Below are 14486 nucleotides of genomic sequence, written 5' to 3'. Positions count from 1 at the left end.
TAAACCAACATGCGTGCAAGGAAAAACTCAAAACCTCAGCACGAGGAAAAAAGAAACCTTGAGAAGGGGCCTCACAATTGGTAATCCCCCTTCAAGGAATAAGAATGAGAAGATGAGAATTGATCTGTTTAGAAATTCCTTTGAAACAAACTTTTGAAGAGAAAAATTAGACAACCAGAGAAGTTAGTAGATTAGAGAACATGACTACCAACACACTTAAACAGAGGTTCGTTGCCACATTGAAGTGTTTACATATCTGAAGGCTTAATTCCAAGCACATCATTCATTATTAGGTGTGGGAGATGTTTACAGACCTGGTCTTGCGTTTCTCTGTCCAGAGGTGCGTTGAGATAAATGACTCCTTCCCTACTGATGGTGAAGAGCATCTCTGGAAACTCCCCCTCCAGACTGTACTCTGTTTGACTCCCACTCCATTTTACCTCCACAAACAGACATGGCGTGACGCATCATCAATTCAATCCGACTTTCAAAACGTACACAGCGCATTAAGAGAGGACCCCGTCTTGCCCGTGTTATAAAAAGATAAAATTTATGGTCAACTCTTAGAGCCGTTCGAGGGCTCTTGTGTGCTGCCAGTTGTTTACATGGGAAAGAGCCTGTCGATGATATGAAACAGAGAGCAGAGCCAAAAAAAGAGGGGATTTTCCGTTCTCTTTTTCAGCACTTGACAGAAGGTAAAAAAAAGTATCAAACTAGGTTTGGGAGGACCCAACAAGGAGTGGAGCCAGTGTATCTTATTGTGTATATCCTCGAATAACTGTGATGTGTCACGAGGCGTGGTGGCGTGGAAGGTGACCGGACCAGAACGGAGGCAGGAGGCATGAAGGGAGAACTCAAATGCGTTGACGATCCATAAGTTTTATTTAATAAAATAAAAGTCGCCTAATACTCCGGGGCAAAACAGAACAATACAGAGTTCCTCCGGCACGAACTCAACAGGACATGGCATAACAGACTAAAACATGACAAGGCATAACAGACTAAAACAGGACAAGCATAACAGACCGGGATTGTGTATAAGAGTAATGAACCAGCAACCGCAGAGCCCACAATGCAGCCTTAAATAGCAGACCCACAATTAGTGGAACTGCTTCAGCTGTTGCCCAGAGGGCGGGGCAGACTGGTCACCAAGGCGACCGTGACAGAGCCCCCCTCTTAAGGGACAGCTCCCGAGGTCCCAAACAGAAAAAATTACAACCTCACGCCCCGGAATGTTGACGCTCGCGATTGGGGCAACCCCGCTCCCTCCTCCGAACACGCAGGAACGGGGAGAGGCAGGCGCCATCTGCGTCGGGCGGATCGGAATCGGCGCTCGGCAGGGAGGGGGTCTGGTGGGCAAACTGGACAGGGGATAACAGACAGGCAGAACCGACGAGAACAGGTAAACAGGACAGGCAAAATCAGAACAGGTAAACAGGACAGGCCTCTACAGAAGAGTCGCACTCAGGACAGGCCTCTACAGAAGAGTCGCACTCAGGACAGGCCGATGCAGAAGAGTCGCACCCAGGTCAGGCCGATGCAGAAGAGTCGTACTCAGGTCAGGCCGATGCAGAAGAGTCGCACTCAGGTCAGGCCGATGCAGAAGAGTCGCACTCAGGGGGTTCAGGTTCAGAAGAGTCAGACTCTGGGGGTTCAGGTTCAGAAGAGTCAGACTCAGGGGGTTCGGGTTCAGAAGAGTCAGACTCAGGGGGTTCGGGTTCAGAAGAGTCAGACTCAGGGGGTTCGGGTTCAGAAGAGTCAGACTCAGGGGGTTCGGGTTCAGAAGAGTCAGACTCAGGGGGTTCGGGTTCAGAGTGGCGATTCAGACAGGACAGGCGGAATCAGAACAGGCAAGACATGAGAGGGTCAAAATCAAAACAGACAAGACATGAGAGAGTCAAAATCAGAACAGACAAGACATAAGAGAGTCAAAATCAGAACAGACAAGACATGAGAGAGTCAAAATCAGAACAGACAAGACATGAGAGAGTCAAAATCAGAACAGACAAGACATGAGAGAGTCAAAATCAGAACCGGCAAAACAGGAGGAGTGGAGTCGGACTGGCAGGCAGCGGAGTCGGAGTCAGCCCGACGGGCAGCGGAGTCGGAGTCGGCCCGACGGGCAGCAGAGTCGGAGTTGGGCTGGCACGCAGGGGAGACGGAATAGCAGGCAATCGGCACGGGAGTCGGGCAGGCAGGCATGAGAGTCGAACAGGCAGGCGTCAATTCTTCCCGGGACCCCATTCGAGGCACAGCAAGGGCCACGACGGGCGGGGCCGTGGTTCGAACGGGCAGGGAAGGCCAACTCAGTAGGCGCCTGCCGAACTGCGCTCTCCAGCTCTCCCCAAGTCACGCTGGGATCGTTCGCTGAGTTCTATTTGTTGGCTGGTTCATTCTGTCACGAGGCGTGGTGGCGTGGAAGGTGACCGGACCAGAACGGAGGCAGGAGGCATGAAGGGAGAACTCAAATGCGTTGACGATCCATAAGTTTTATTTAATAAAATAAAAGTCGCCCAATACTCCGGGGCAAAACAGAACAATACAGAGTTCCTCCGGCACGAACTCAACAGGACATGGCATAACAGACTAAAACATGACAAGGCATAACAGACTAAAACAGGACAAGCATAACAGACCGGGATTGTGTATAAGAGTAATGAACCAGCAACCGCAGAGCCCACAATGCAGCCTTAAATAGCAGACCCACAATTAGTGGAACTGCTTCAGCTGTTGCCCAGAGGGCGGGGCAGACTGGTCACCAAGGCGACCGTGACATGATGTTGCCTATTATGATAACAAAGAAATATTACATCACAGTAGACCCCCGGTTTACCTTGCGATGTTTTAACATTATGGCCCCTTTTTATGGCATTTTCCCAACCATAATACGTTACTTATAGATGCACAAAGAGCTTCAAATATTCATACTTTGTGATGTCTGTGTATACGATTAGGGGAGTCTCTAAGATGCCCGCCTGCTATTGGTCAACATAACATATAATAATGGTCAGCTATTGGATGCCTCACATCATTAAGGCGTCAATATACTACTGGCTGAACTCTTTACCACAATGCCTTTCCCTTTTTTTTGTTCAGTTAAGAATCTTGTGTAACAAACTGTTTAGCTAAGGGCTCCAAGATTTGCAAAGATGCAAAAGAGAGAAGCAGAAACACGCTAACCATGGATACGAAGCTTGCAATTATCAAGATACACAAACAAGGCACAAGCATCATTTGTCATGATGACTGATTTGGATCACCTGTGCCCGCCCGTTTAGCGCCAACCGCTGCGGGCTATCTGATTGGTTCCCTGTCCTTTTTAAGCCCAGTCCTTACACTCTCCTGTTGTCAGATCGTCAGCAAAATTCTGTTTCTACAAGGCAAGCATTTTAACTCTGACTCCCATCAGTCCCGCTTTTTGCGCCTGTTTTTCCACCCGTCCGTTCCTGATCTCCCCGTTTATCTCCGGCTTCGACCTGTTTTTGACCCCGACCACGTTTGATCTTCCGTCCCGGCTTAGGACCCAATGTTTCCGTCCTTGACAACGCCATGTCCCGCTCCGAATGATCCACTCCCGTATTCGGATCACGATCCGATTGTGTGAGCGGCTTGCTTCCCGCGTCCAGCGAGCACTGGATCGCGGGCACTGCCCTTCCTCTTTCTATCAATAAATGCTACGCATTTGGGTCCTATTTCCATTCTGGTCGTAACATCATTACACTTGCTGAGGAAAATGGCCGAAACCAATCGACAATCGGGACAATTATTAAGAATAGGGAAGCATCTACCTATTAACTCCTCTATACAGTACAAGCTCAAGTACGTCGCACCATTCTTCCTTAGATATAAGTTTATTTATGTTATTGAATCTTATACACGTATATTACACATTACTTATTTATTTGTGTATAGCGCACATTTCTTAGCCCAAAAAATAATTGAAAGTCTGGGTGCGCGAATAAATATTCCAGGGGTTAACTGTATCTTGGCTTTCCATTTACCTTCCCTGAATTATAATTGGCTTGGTTGTATTACCATGCATTTTAGCAGGAAAATACCTCATAAAAGATTAAGAAGCATCCTATAAATCATATGAGTGTTATGTTTTCTAAATGGCTGGACGCCGAATACATCAATACGTTAGTGTTTTTCTATAAATAGAACATATCAATGTCTGCACGGTGAGTATATTCATATTTTTATTTTCTTCTCAATCACCAGAATTCTAAAGCCCAGCAGGTAGCCAACTCAGCAACGGCCCCCCTCCTCCTGATTTCCGCCCACATGCTCGCCCTTCGCCTCTCATCCCTCCCGCACAACAGCCCCTTCATCCGCCCACTGAAAATGTGTGGATCATAAGTGTAGGCACGTTCAGATTTTCATAGGCTCGCGTAATTTCATTTCACTTCGCCCGTCATCAGGGCAATAGTGATCGAATGTTCCTTCTTGAGCTAAATAAGTAAATATCTATTGTGAATAATGCAATTAATCATTTTCTCCTTAAATATAAAATAACTTAAGAATCCCTTATATGGAAACTTATCAAACAATTTGTTCATTCTTGAGGCACTTAATGCTGAAAACCCACAAAATAAACTGCAAACACCCAAAAACTCTAATGAAGCACACAGAGCAATTTGATTGGGTGAGAGGTAGAAATTGGCGGAGCTATACGCACTCTTTCTCCTACTCGCCCATCCTTGTCTGCGCTGAAGGTAAATACGTTGGAATCCTCGTTTGTAGTACTTTGTGACTGTTTTACAAAATAAAATTGCTCGCACTTTGTATTGAAACCATTTTTAAGGACAAAAAGAGCCTCAACACTCTCAAGTAACTGCAGGAGGGAGACACATTTTAAGTGTTGTATTTATATTGATGTGGGACACAGTCTCTGGCATTATTATTATTTTATCGAATTTATCAAATCATCAAACATCAAACAGTGAACTAAACTGCGCTGAAAAATTAGCTTTTGTCCGGAGAGTGCATTTGGCGGTATTGTTGTATTTTGTCTTAACATACTGTATAATCAAAATAGCTTTGCTTTTAAGGTTCTTTGGGTCAAAAAGGATTCTTATTTTAGCCAGACAAGAAACACAATGTAGAATTAAATATATGCATGCACCGAAGTAAATAGGACTCCAAAAATTAAAAAATTAAAATACAATTTAAAAAATAAATAGATAAAAAATAAACCAAAACAAAAGAAAAACAATGTTGTAAATTACACAAAAATAAAATTAAGATAATAGTAGTTAAATTCTTATGCTATATAACATTATGCAATATAACATTTATGAGGAAAAAGTACCAAAGGTGCATTTTTTGTTTTGGAAAAAAAACTTTCAGTGTCAAAAATTCGGTGTATCCCAAATTTATAGGTACAGTATGTGAATTAATCATTGTGATGTAGTAGTTTACATTGATGTTGTTTTTGACAGGAGTGACCATTTCAAACATTTTATGGGTTATTCGATTAATGAATGTAGGACTTGTAAAGGTGTTGGAATTTGACATTAGTTAGCAACTGCTCGACAAAAATCTATTCCCAAAATTAGGTTTTGTTTGTTCATTATAAGATCAGGGGTCACCAGTGTGGTTCTGCAAATGGCTCACCATTCATTGTAATTTTCTAGTAAATTCGATTTCTGACTGGCATGAAGCTTTAAGGGACGCCTATTTTACCTCTACTTTTAATTACAACCTAGTAATAACATAGTAATAGCATAGTAGGCTATGTCGTTTTTTTTTTTTAATGTATACAAAACATGTAGCCCTTTGCGCGAACCAGTAAGAAAAAAATAGCTCTCAGCTTCAACAACGTTGGTCACCCTGATCTAAATCAACCCTCAGTATTTTTTATAGGGTGAACATTTTCAAAATCTCTTAATAATAAGGGTATTGTTTCTTTCATTAAAATGAAATAAATACATTTCACAAATTGTTTTTGTGGGAGATTATAGTGTTTTTTTCATCCACCCCCTTAAAAATAACAATTTGTACGATTGGTCTTTTTCACATAGCAATGGGGATGTGTATTCATGTTTGTTTTCTCTTTGATGCATAAAGGTCAGAAGTGAGTGATTACAGCGAGTTCAAGTGACTCAGACAGGAAGTAGGAAATATCATCAATAATTCAGTATTTGGTCATTCAGGAAGACACGCTAAAAACAGCAACCGGTCGGTTTCACAGCAATTCGATAAGGTTAAAACAAAAAATGCAAGAATCGCTTACCTGGGAGATGGCGATGGGATAGGGGCCGGGCAGGTTCTCCTGCAATCGTACGGGGTCGGGCGATGCCCAAGTGTTGCCCGTCACTTCAACGGTTACGATGCCGGTTGTGAAGAAAGCGTTGGATTTGCCAGCCATGTCCTTGACCATTATGGATAGTTTATACCTGCCACACATTTCGGGATCCAAGGTTGAGGCACCTAGTGATGATGCAAATAATAATTAGTGACATTAAAATAAATGTTAAATTAAGCCTTTACTCGACCTAAATTGGGTATAAAATAGACAAATGTACTGGGCTTAATTTGATTTGCACTTTCTTGTTTGGATTTTCACACAACGACCCATTGTTGAGTTGTGTTTTGAGTGACCCAGTTTCTGAGGGCTCCTTATGTCCATGACAAGGTTGTTTTTTTTCAAACAAATATTAAAATGTTTGACCGGCTTCTAAAAAAAACAACCCATTCCGGGGATATTGCTTTAGGGGAAGTTTGGACGAAAATGACAATTTTTTAACAACAACAAAAACAAACAATTTTTTAACCCAATTGTTTTTAAAGTGACATTGCATGTGATAATTCTAGGATAGAGGTTGTTGTAGTTTAGAATAGTGATGGCATTTATGCATTTGAAAAAGAAACACTATGGAAGCATAGATGATATACAGTAAATTTATAAGTGTTTATTTAACACTCTCTATATAAGTACCAGATGTCCACTAAGGTAGTGTTAAGAGTTAACTCTATAGGTGTTATTTTGACACTGGTTATTTTAAGTGTACTCAGTAATAGTGTTAAATAACACAATTTTTTTTTACTGTGTACCAATTTCAGAAGCTTTCTTCCATATTTCCTTGCTTGAACAAGGAAGATTTTTAGCCAGTAAAAAGCTGGTGTAAAGTAACAACAGAAGACCCAGCAAGCTGGATACACCTGGAACATCTAAAAGGGGGATGGCTGGAGTTGGTCAGAGCTGGCGTAAGTGATTAACTTCAACTGCTAGCGGGTAAAGCTACTTAAAAGGCCAGTAAAAGATTGCGAGAGCAAACAGAATTTGTCATTGGGACCTAGTATCACAGGACTCAGTGACAAGAGTGACTAGAGGAAACAGTGGGAAGAAATAAGGACGCCTGAATCATGGGACTCAGTTGGCAAAAGTAGAAGTATACTTTTATCTTTTCTTGGGTGAGCAAAGATGAATTTTCAGCAGCAGGGCATGAAATCTGGTGTTAATACCGGCCAGAGACAACAAAAGACCAAGCAGTTAAAAAAAATGAAGAAGAGGTTGGTCAGAGCTAGTGTAAGCAGCTAACCTTGACAGCTACTAGGAGAAGCCACTTAGATAGATAGATAGATAGATAGATAGATAGATAGATAGATAGATAGATAGATAGATAGATAGATAGATAGATAGATAGATAGATAGATAGATAGATAGATAGATAGATAGATAGATAGATAGATAGATAGATAGATAGATAGATAGATAGATAGATAGATAGATAGATAGATAGATAGATAGATAGATAGATAGATAGATAGATAGATAGATAGATAGATAGATAGATAGATAGATAGATAGATAGATAGATAGATAGATAGATAGATAGATAGATAGATAGATACTTTATTCATCCCCTAAGGGAAATTCACATTTCCAGCAGCATCCCTGAGCTGAGAACAGTACAATAATAAAGCCAAAAGAATACAATATACAAATACCCAGTGTGACGTGCAAATGCCCACTGTAGCGTGTTATATAGAGTAACTAAATAGTGCTACACAGAATACATATTGCAGTAAGATTCGGTAAAATCCAATGTAGGTGGTTATTACTTAAAAGTTTAGTATAATATTGCAAGAGCAAAGCAACATTTGTCAAGCGATGGAACCATAAATCAAGGTTTAAGATGCCTGAATAACTGAACAGAGCAGAACATAATAAGAATAATGTCTAAGAGTGATCCACAGCCTGTAGTCAAGCAGCTAATATTCTTAAAGCTGTGTAAAAAAGAGCTGGACAGCCTAACAACAGTAGCTGAGAGACGAGCACTGAAAAAGCTGAGGTCAATCATGGACAGTCCATCGCATCCACTACACAGCATTATCTCCAGACAGAAGAGCAGTTTCAGCGACAGACTGCTGTCACTGTCTTGTACTACGGACAGACTGAAGAGATCTTTTCTTCCTCATGCCATGAGGCTCTTTAACTCCACCCGGCAGAGTAAAGGCCCACATTAAACCACACCACCTACATTGGATATTACCGAATCTTACTGCAATATGTATTCTGTGTAGCACTATTTGGTTACTCTATATAACACGCTACAGTGGGCATTTGCACGTCACACTGGGTATTTGTATATTGTATTCTTTTGGCTTTATTATTCTACTGTTCTCAGCTCAGGGATGCTGCTGGAAATGTGAATTTCCCTCCGGGGATGAATAAAGTATCTATCTATCTATCTATCTATCTATCTATCTATCTAATACAATTACACGTTTCTTTAAAAATATCATGTTTACAAGATAATACATGTCTTCTTGGCTTATTATTTGAATAGATACCATGTTATTTTAATGAAGACTTTAACACCACTCGCGGTCCCCATCTAATACACACTGGTGCTCTACATCAGTGTTTTTCAACCTTTTTGACACAATGCACAATTATTTTCATGAAAACAAATTTGAGGCACACTGCCCAGAGAAAATTGTTTAAAGATGAATTGCAAGTAACAGTTTCATGTTGTTGATTTTTTTCCTTAAATTATCATGTTGCTAAAATGACAGTATAAAGTATAGTTATAAGCACTTTGGTACACTGAAATGACTGTTGCAAAGGGCTGTGTAAATAAAGTACTTTACAGTTAACATTAACATTTTTATCATCATTTGTGGTCACCGTGGGTCAGAATGTAAACTAATGGATTCATTCTGGTTAATAATTTTGCTGTGATTTGGGATTGTATTATATGTTTCATCAGTTTTAAAATTTAGCTATATTTTATGCGGTTTTCCTCATGTTGAGGTTTTTGAGTTTTCCCTTGCCCTCATGTAGGTTTTAGATCAGGGGATGGTGTAATCTGTGGTTTGCAATAATCTGTGGTCTGTGCAGCCCTTTGAGACTTTGTAATTAAGGGCAATAATAGTAAACATGACTTGACTCGCCTTTTTTTTAAAAAACAAACTAAAAATGAGTAAAAATGATTTTCTAGTAATACAAAACATGATTTAATACATTCTCACCCTTTTTCAATTTTTGGGGGGAGATTATCAAGATATTTAAATGATGACTTTTACTTTATTACATTTATTTCATTATTTTCTGTTGGTTAATAAATATTTGTTCCTGTTCTGTCTCATGTTCAGAGAATTAAATTATAAAGAGAGAGAAAGTAAATGCTGCCACCTACCGGCGTGGATGAATGTTACAGTTGGATGATTAATGGCAAAAAGCAATGTTTTATTTAAATACTAATAAAACAAGAATAAAATAAATAACATTGGGCAATTTCCTGTGGCACACTAGACTCACGGCACACCAGTGTGCACCGGCACACTGGTTGAAAAACACTGCTCTACATAACAGAAAACTAGGTTAGTTTTTACCAAACTGTTTCGAGAAAGCAGATTGGTTAAGGGTGATCAAGGAATAAAGTCGCCGTTTGGTCTGCTTCCCCTCCTATGTCATTTTCAGGGTTGGGTAGGGTTACTTTAACTTGATTACTTTCAATTACTTTTGGATTACTCCAATACCAAATATGCTAATAAAAGACAAAATAAACTAAATATGAATACAATTATTACATTTTGTGCAGGCTTGGGGAGTAACGGAATACATGGAACGGCAAAAATGATGTTGGCAAGCTGTTTGGATTTATTTTCATTTTGTTTCTGTCGCAATTTATGTTAGTTTTGCCGGAGATCAAAGAGATCAAAGCCAGGAGAGAAAGCTTACCACGTGTTGTGAGTCATAATTTTAAAGTAACCCTACCAAACCCTTCTCTTTCAGTGCCCTTCATAGCCGCTAAGCAGCTGATGTCACTAATGACAAGAATTTAAATTCAAATTCATTACTCACTCAATAAATCATCATTTTACCTCGGCTCTTTTTCTCTAACAAATTGGGTTTATGCTTGGGACATGCATGATCGCGTTACGGAAATGACTTTGGCCAGATGCGACCGACCGACCGTCCTCGGTGAGGGAAACCTCTCCGCTGATGGAATCGATGAAGAACATTTGGGGGGAGGGGATTCTGGGGGTCTGCTCCATCAGGCGGAAGCGGAGCTCAGCATGCGCCGTGTTGCGGTCGTCACGATCAAGCGCCTCCACCTGCATGAAGGGAATTCCTGAAAGACAGGCGGGGGTTTGTGTTATTACATGTTTATTACTACTACAAACAAACAAAATCCTACAAATCATTATAAAATAAATGCAATCATAATTCATTCAAGTGCAATTGTTTTGAGTTTACATCTGCAAACTAGGGAATACTTTTTCCAGTTTTTATTATAATTTTTTGTATTTTTTTATCTATTTCTCTTGTAAATTGTCACAAGACCGGACCAGAACGGAGGCAGGAGGGGTGAACTCATTCGCGTTAACGATCAGTTACTTTTATTAAGGAAATAAAAGTCGTCCAACACTCAGGGACAAAAACAAAAACAGGCTTACAGGCAAACAGGAACTCAGACTAGGAATACTCACAAAACAGGCTTTTACTCAGAACGGGCAAGTAAAGGTTTCCTCAAGTCAAACAGAACAGAATAATGCAAAGTAATGCAATGAACCAGGCAGCACGGCGGCGCAGTGGTTAGCGCTTGTGCGGCACAGTTCATGTCATGGGAACCTGTCGTGGGTTCAAATCCAGCTCCAGACTTCCTGTGCGGAGTTTGTATGTTCTCCCCGTGCTTGCATGGGTTTCCTCCGGGCACTCCGGTTTCCTCCCATGTTCCAAAAACATACATTTCAGGTGAATTGGCCGGTCCAAATTGTCCATAGGTGTGAATGGGCGAATGAGTTGTCTGTCCCTGTGTGCCCTGCGATTGGCTGGCAACCAGTTCAGGGTGTCCCCTGCCCACTGCCCGGAGATGGCGGGATGGGCTCCAGCCCCCCCGCGACCCTAATGAGGATAAGCGGTGTAGCTGATGAGATGAGATGAGATGAGAATGCAATGAACCCGCAACCGGCAATCCCCAAAACCCGCCCTTAAGAAGCACACACGCAAATTAGAAAATCTGCTACAGCCGGTATGGGCAGCACGGCGGGGCAGTGGTTAGCGCTTGTGCGATTGGCTGGCAACCAGTTCAGGGTGTCCCCTGCCCACTGCCCGGAGATGGCTGGGATGGGCTCCAGCCCCCCCGCGACCCTAATGAGGATAAGCTAATGAGATGATATATATATATATATATATATATATATATATATATATATATATATATATATATATATATATATATATATATATATATACATATATATATATATATATATATATATATATATATATATATATATATATATAAAACCATATATAACTCAAAAAAAACATTTAAATTAATTCTTCCACGTAAAATTTAATACTTACTTATTTTACATATTATTTTTATTTTTTATATTTTCGAACATTGTTGTAATGTAACTTTGAAAAATAATATGGAAAATTGGCATGATTATTGCCCAACTGCCTTGCCGGATAATTTGGTTCATTTTGATTATTTTTTTTACTTACTAAAAAAATTTCAAAATATAATCAACTGTGATTAAATGTTGGTAAAAGGATGAATACAACTCGATCCAAAAGTAATATCTGTAGTAAAGTATTCCAAAAAAAGTCTTAGTAAAAATATATTTTACTTTTGCTCATTTTGAATGCAATTTTTTCGTGTTTTAAGATTCATTTTCAATTTTGTCTATCACAAAATGAAAATAATATGTATAATAATAATTATAATTTTGCATGCTTACCCTATTATTTTTCTTTTTTTTAACTACAAAAATGTAAAAATTACATTACAAGAAAAATAAAATACAATAATAGGTACCTAATCAACTACCCAACACACAAAACCCAAAACACTGCAAAAATATTTTGATAACTTAGCATATTTTATGTGTTATTTTTATACCCACAATCAATTATTGCTGATCGCCTATTGCCTGAGAAGAAGCAGAGTGCATTTTTATCTGGCCTGGCGGCTCTTTTTTTTGCTTTTACTTGATTTCCGCCTAAAAGGAACTGCACTCATGTCCATTATCCCCAATCCGTTGCCCCCAATCCCATATTGCTGCGAGCAGGGACTGGCTAAAGGCACTTTTAACGGGAGCTGTGCCATTCTGGCCTGCCAAAATGAAATGTGTATTTGTTTAGAAATATATACTTGAAAAATAGGATATATTTTTTCCTCATGTATTTCCAAGGTATTGGATCAAAGCTGAGTATCGGCAGAGGCAAAAAATGTGAATCAATCATTGTTTTCCTCCTGGAAGGCCTGTTCTGACAATTTCTTTAACTCAATGCAGTCCGCCTACCCTTGGCCTAGTCAAACAATGTCAATCACGCTTGGTCAGTTTACAGCGCCATTGTTATTGAAGTGCTCCGTCAATTGTTGAGGTTCATCCAGTACGTCATACCTACAGTACATTACACCTTCAAATAGCATGTTGAGCTCTTTTTACCCTTGAGGAGACCCAACTGCACGCTGCCCCTCATGCTCTCCTGAATGAAGGTGGGCACGTTGTCGTTCTTGTCGATGACGCACACTTCGACCGTGAAACTCTGACGCTGACCTGAAATTCTGTAAGACACCTTTAGAGACACATACAGAGCAGGAACTTAAATTCGAGAATTTCTTCTTTTTTAATCTTAAAGTTGTATGATAAAGTGTTTGCAATAAATCCTTTATAATGATCCTTATGGCTCCTGTTGGCATCAGCAATTTCAATTGAATTGTCTTTATTGTCATTGACAATAAAGTAGTGAAATCTTGTATGCAATAGACGTGGCACTCCCGGGTCAAAACTTTAAAAGACTTAAAGAGAAAAATAAGATAGAATGTCAGAAAAATAGGCAAACATATTTACAACATAGTGTTTAAAGACTGGCTTAAGTTGCAATAATAGTGATGAAAAATTGTGCATCAACAATTGTGCAATAAAATGTAGTGCAATCACATTTACCAGCTAAAAAAATCCAAATAATTCCCAATATTATTTAGGTTAAAGTGCAGCACGGCGGCGCAGTGGTTAGCGCTTGTGCGGCACAGTTCATGTCATGGGAACCTGTCGTGGGTTCAAATCCAGCTCCAGACTTCCTGTGCGGAGTTTGTATGTTCTCCCTGCTTGCGTGGGTTTCCTCCGGGCACTCCGGTTTCCTCCCACGTTCCAAAAACATGCATTTCAGGTGAATTGGCCGGTCCAAATTGTCCATAGGTGTGAATGAGAGAATGAGTTGTCTGTCCCTGTGTGCCCTGCGATTGGCTGGCAACCAGTTCAGGGTGTCCCCTGCCCACTGCCCGGAGATGGCTGGGATGGGCTCCAGCCCCCCCCCCCCCGCGACCCTAATGAGGATAAGCGGTACGGCTAATGAGATGAGATTTAGGTTAAATGTATCATGTGTCTGTGGACTTCCATTTCTCCACCATGATTTCAGAGTGGAAACTGACAGATGCAATATCTGAGATATCTTTTTGTATCCTGATATTGAACAAACTTTGCTTACAAGTCATTTGACAGTTGTTTTGGGGCTATCTTGTTGCTTGTGGCTACTTTTATTTGGGGGCATTTTACGTTTAATTGGCAGGAAAGTAAGTAGTTACAAGAAGAAGGGAAGGAAAGATTATGATGATTGTGTGGTAGTACATCAAGGACTCCCTGCTACCCACACTGGACCCCCACCAGTTTGCCTACAGGGCAAACCGCTCCACTGACGACGCCACAAACACAGCACTTCACACCGCGCTGAGACACCTGGACCACCGGGGGAGCTATGTCAGAATGCTCTTTCTGGACTTCAGCTCAGCCTTCAACACCATTATCCCGGAGATCCTGGTGGAGAAACTCTCACACCTAGGACTCTCTTCCTCCATCTGCCACTGGATAATGGACTTCCTTTCAAACCGCCCAGTCTGTGAAACTCTGCAACCACGTCTCTCCCACCCTAACACTGAGCACTAGCTCCCCACAAGGTTGTGTACTGAGCCCCCTGCTTTTCACCTTCTACACCTCGAACTGCTCACCGACCCACCTCA

The 14486-nt window shown here is 40.8% G+C and overlaps 1 protein-coding gene across 1 annotated transcript in view; it reads right to left on the bottom strand.

The window, feature by feature from the left end:
• The window catches only part of cdh16 (cadherin 16, KSP-cadherin), a 51179-nt gene that overhangs the window by 30508 nt on the left and 6185 nt on the right, over positions 1–14486 (bottom strand). The window contains exons 4-7 of the mRNA XM_088333339.1: positions 12916–13045; positions 10428–10586; positions 6236–6432; positions 315–440 (exon numbers count right to left, since the gene is read on the bottom strand). Coding sequence (XP_088189465.1) covers positions 315–440; positions 6236–6432; positions 10428–10586; positions 12916–13045 — 612 coding nt within the window. The remainder of the gene's footprint in view (positions 1–314; positions 441–6235; positions 6433–10427; positions 10587–12915; positions 13046–14486) is intronic.

Source organism: Urocampus carinirostris, chromosome 4 (genome assembly GCF_059441175.1).
Source record: "Urocampus carinirostris isolate Australia breed hairy pipefish chromosome 4, RoL_Ucar_1.0, whole genome shotgun sequence".
NCBI classification, from domain to species: Eukaryota; Metazoa; Chordata; class Actinopteri; order Syngnathiformes; family Syngnathidae; genus Urocampus; species Urocampus carinirostris.
This window is presented reverse-complemented; position numbering and strand designations above follow the sequence as displayed.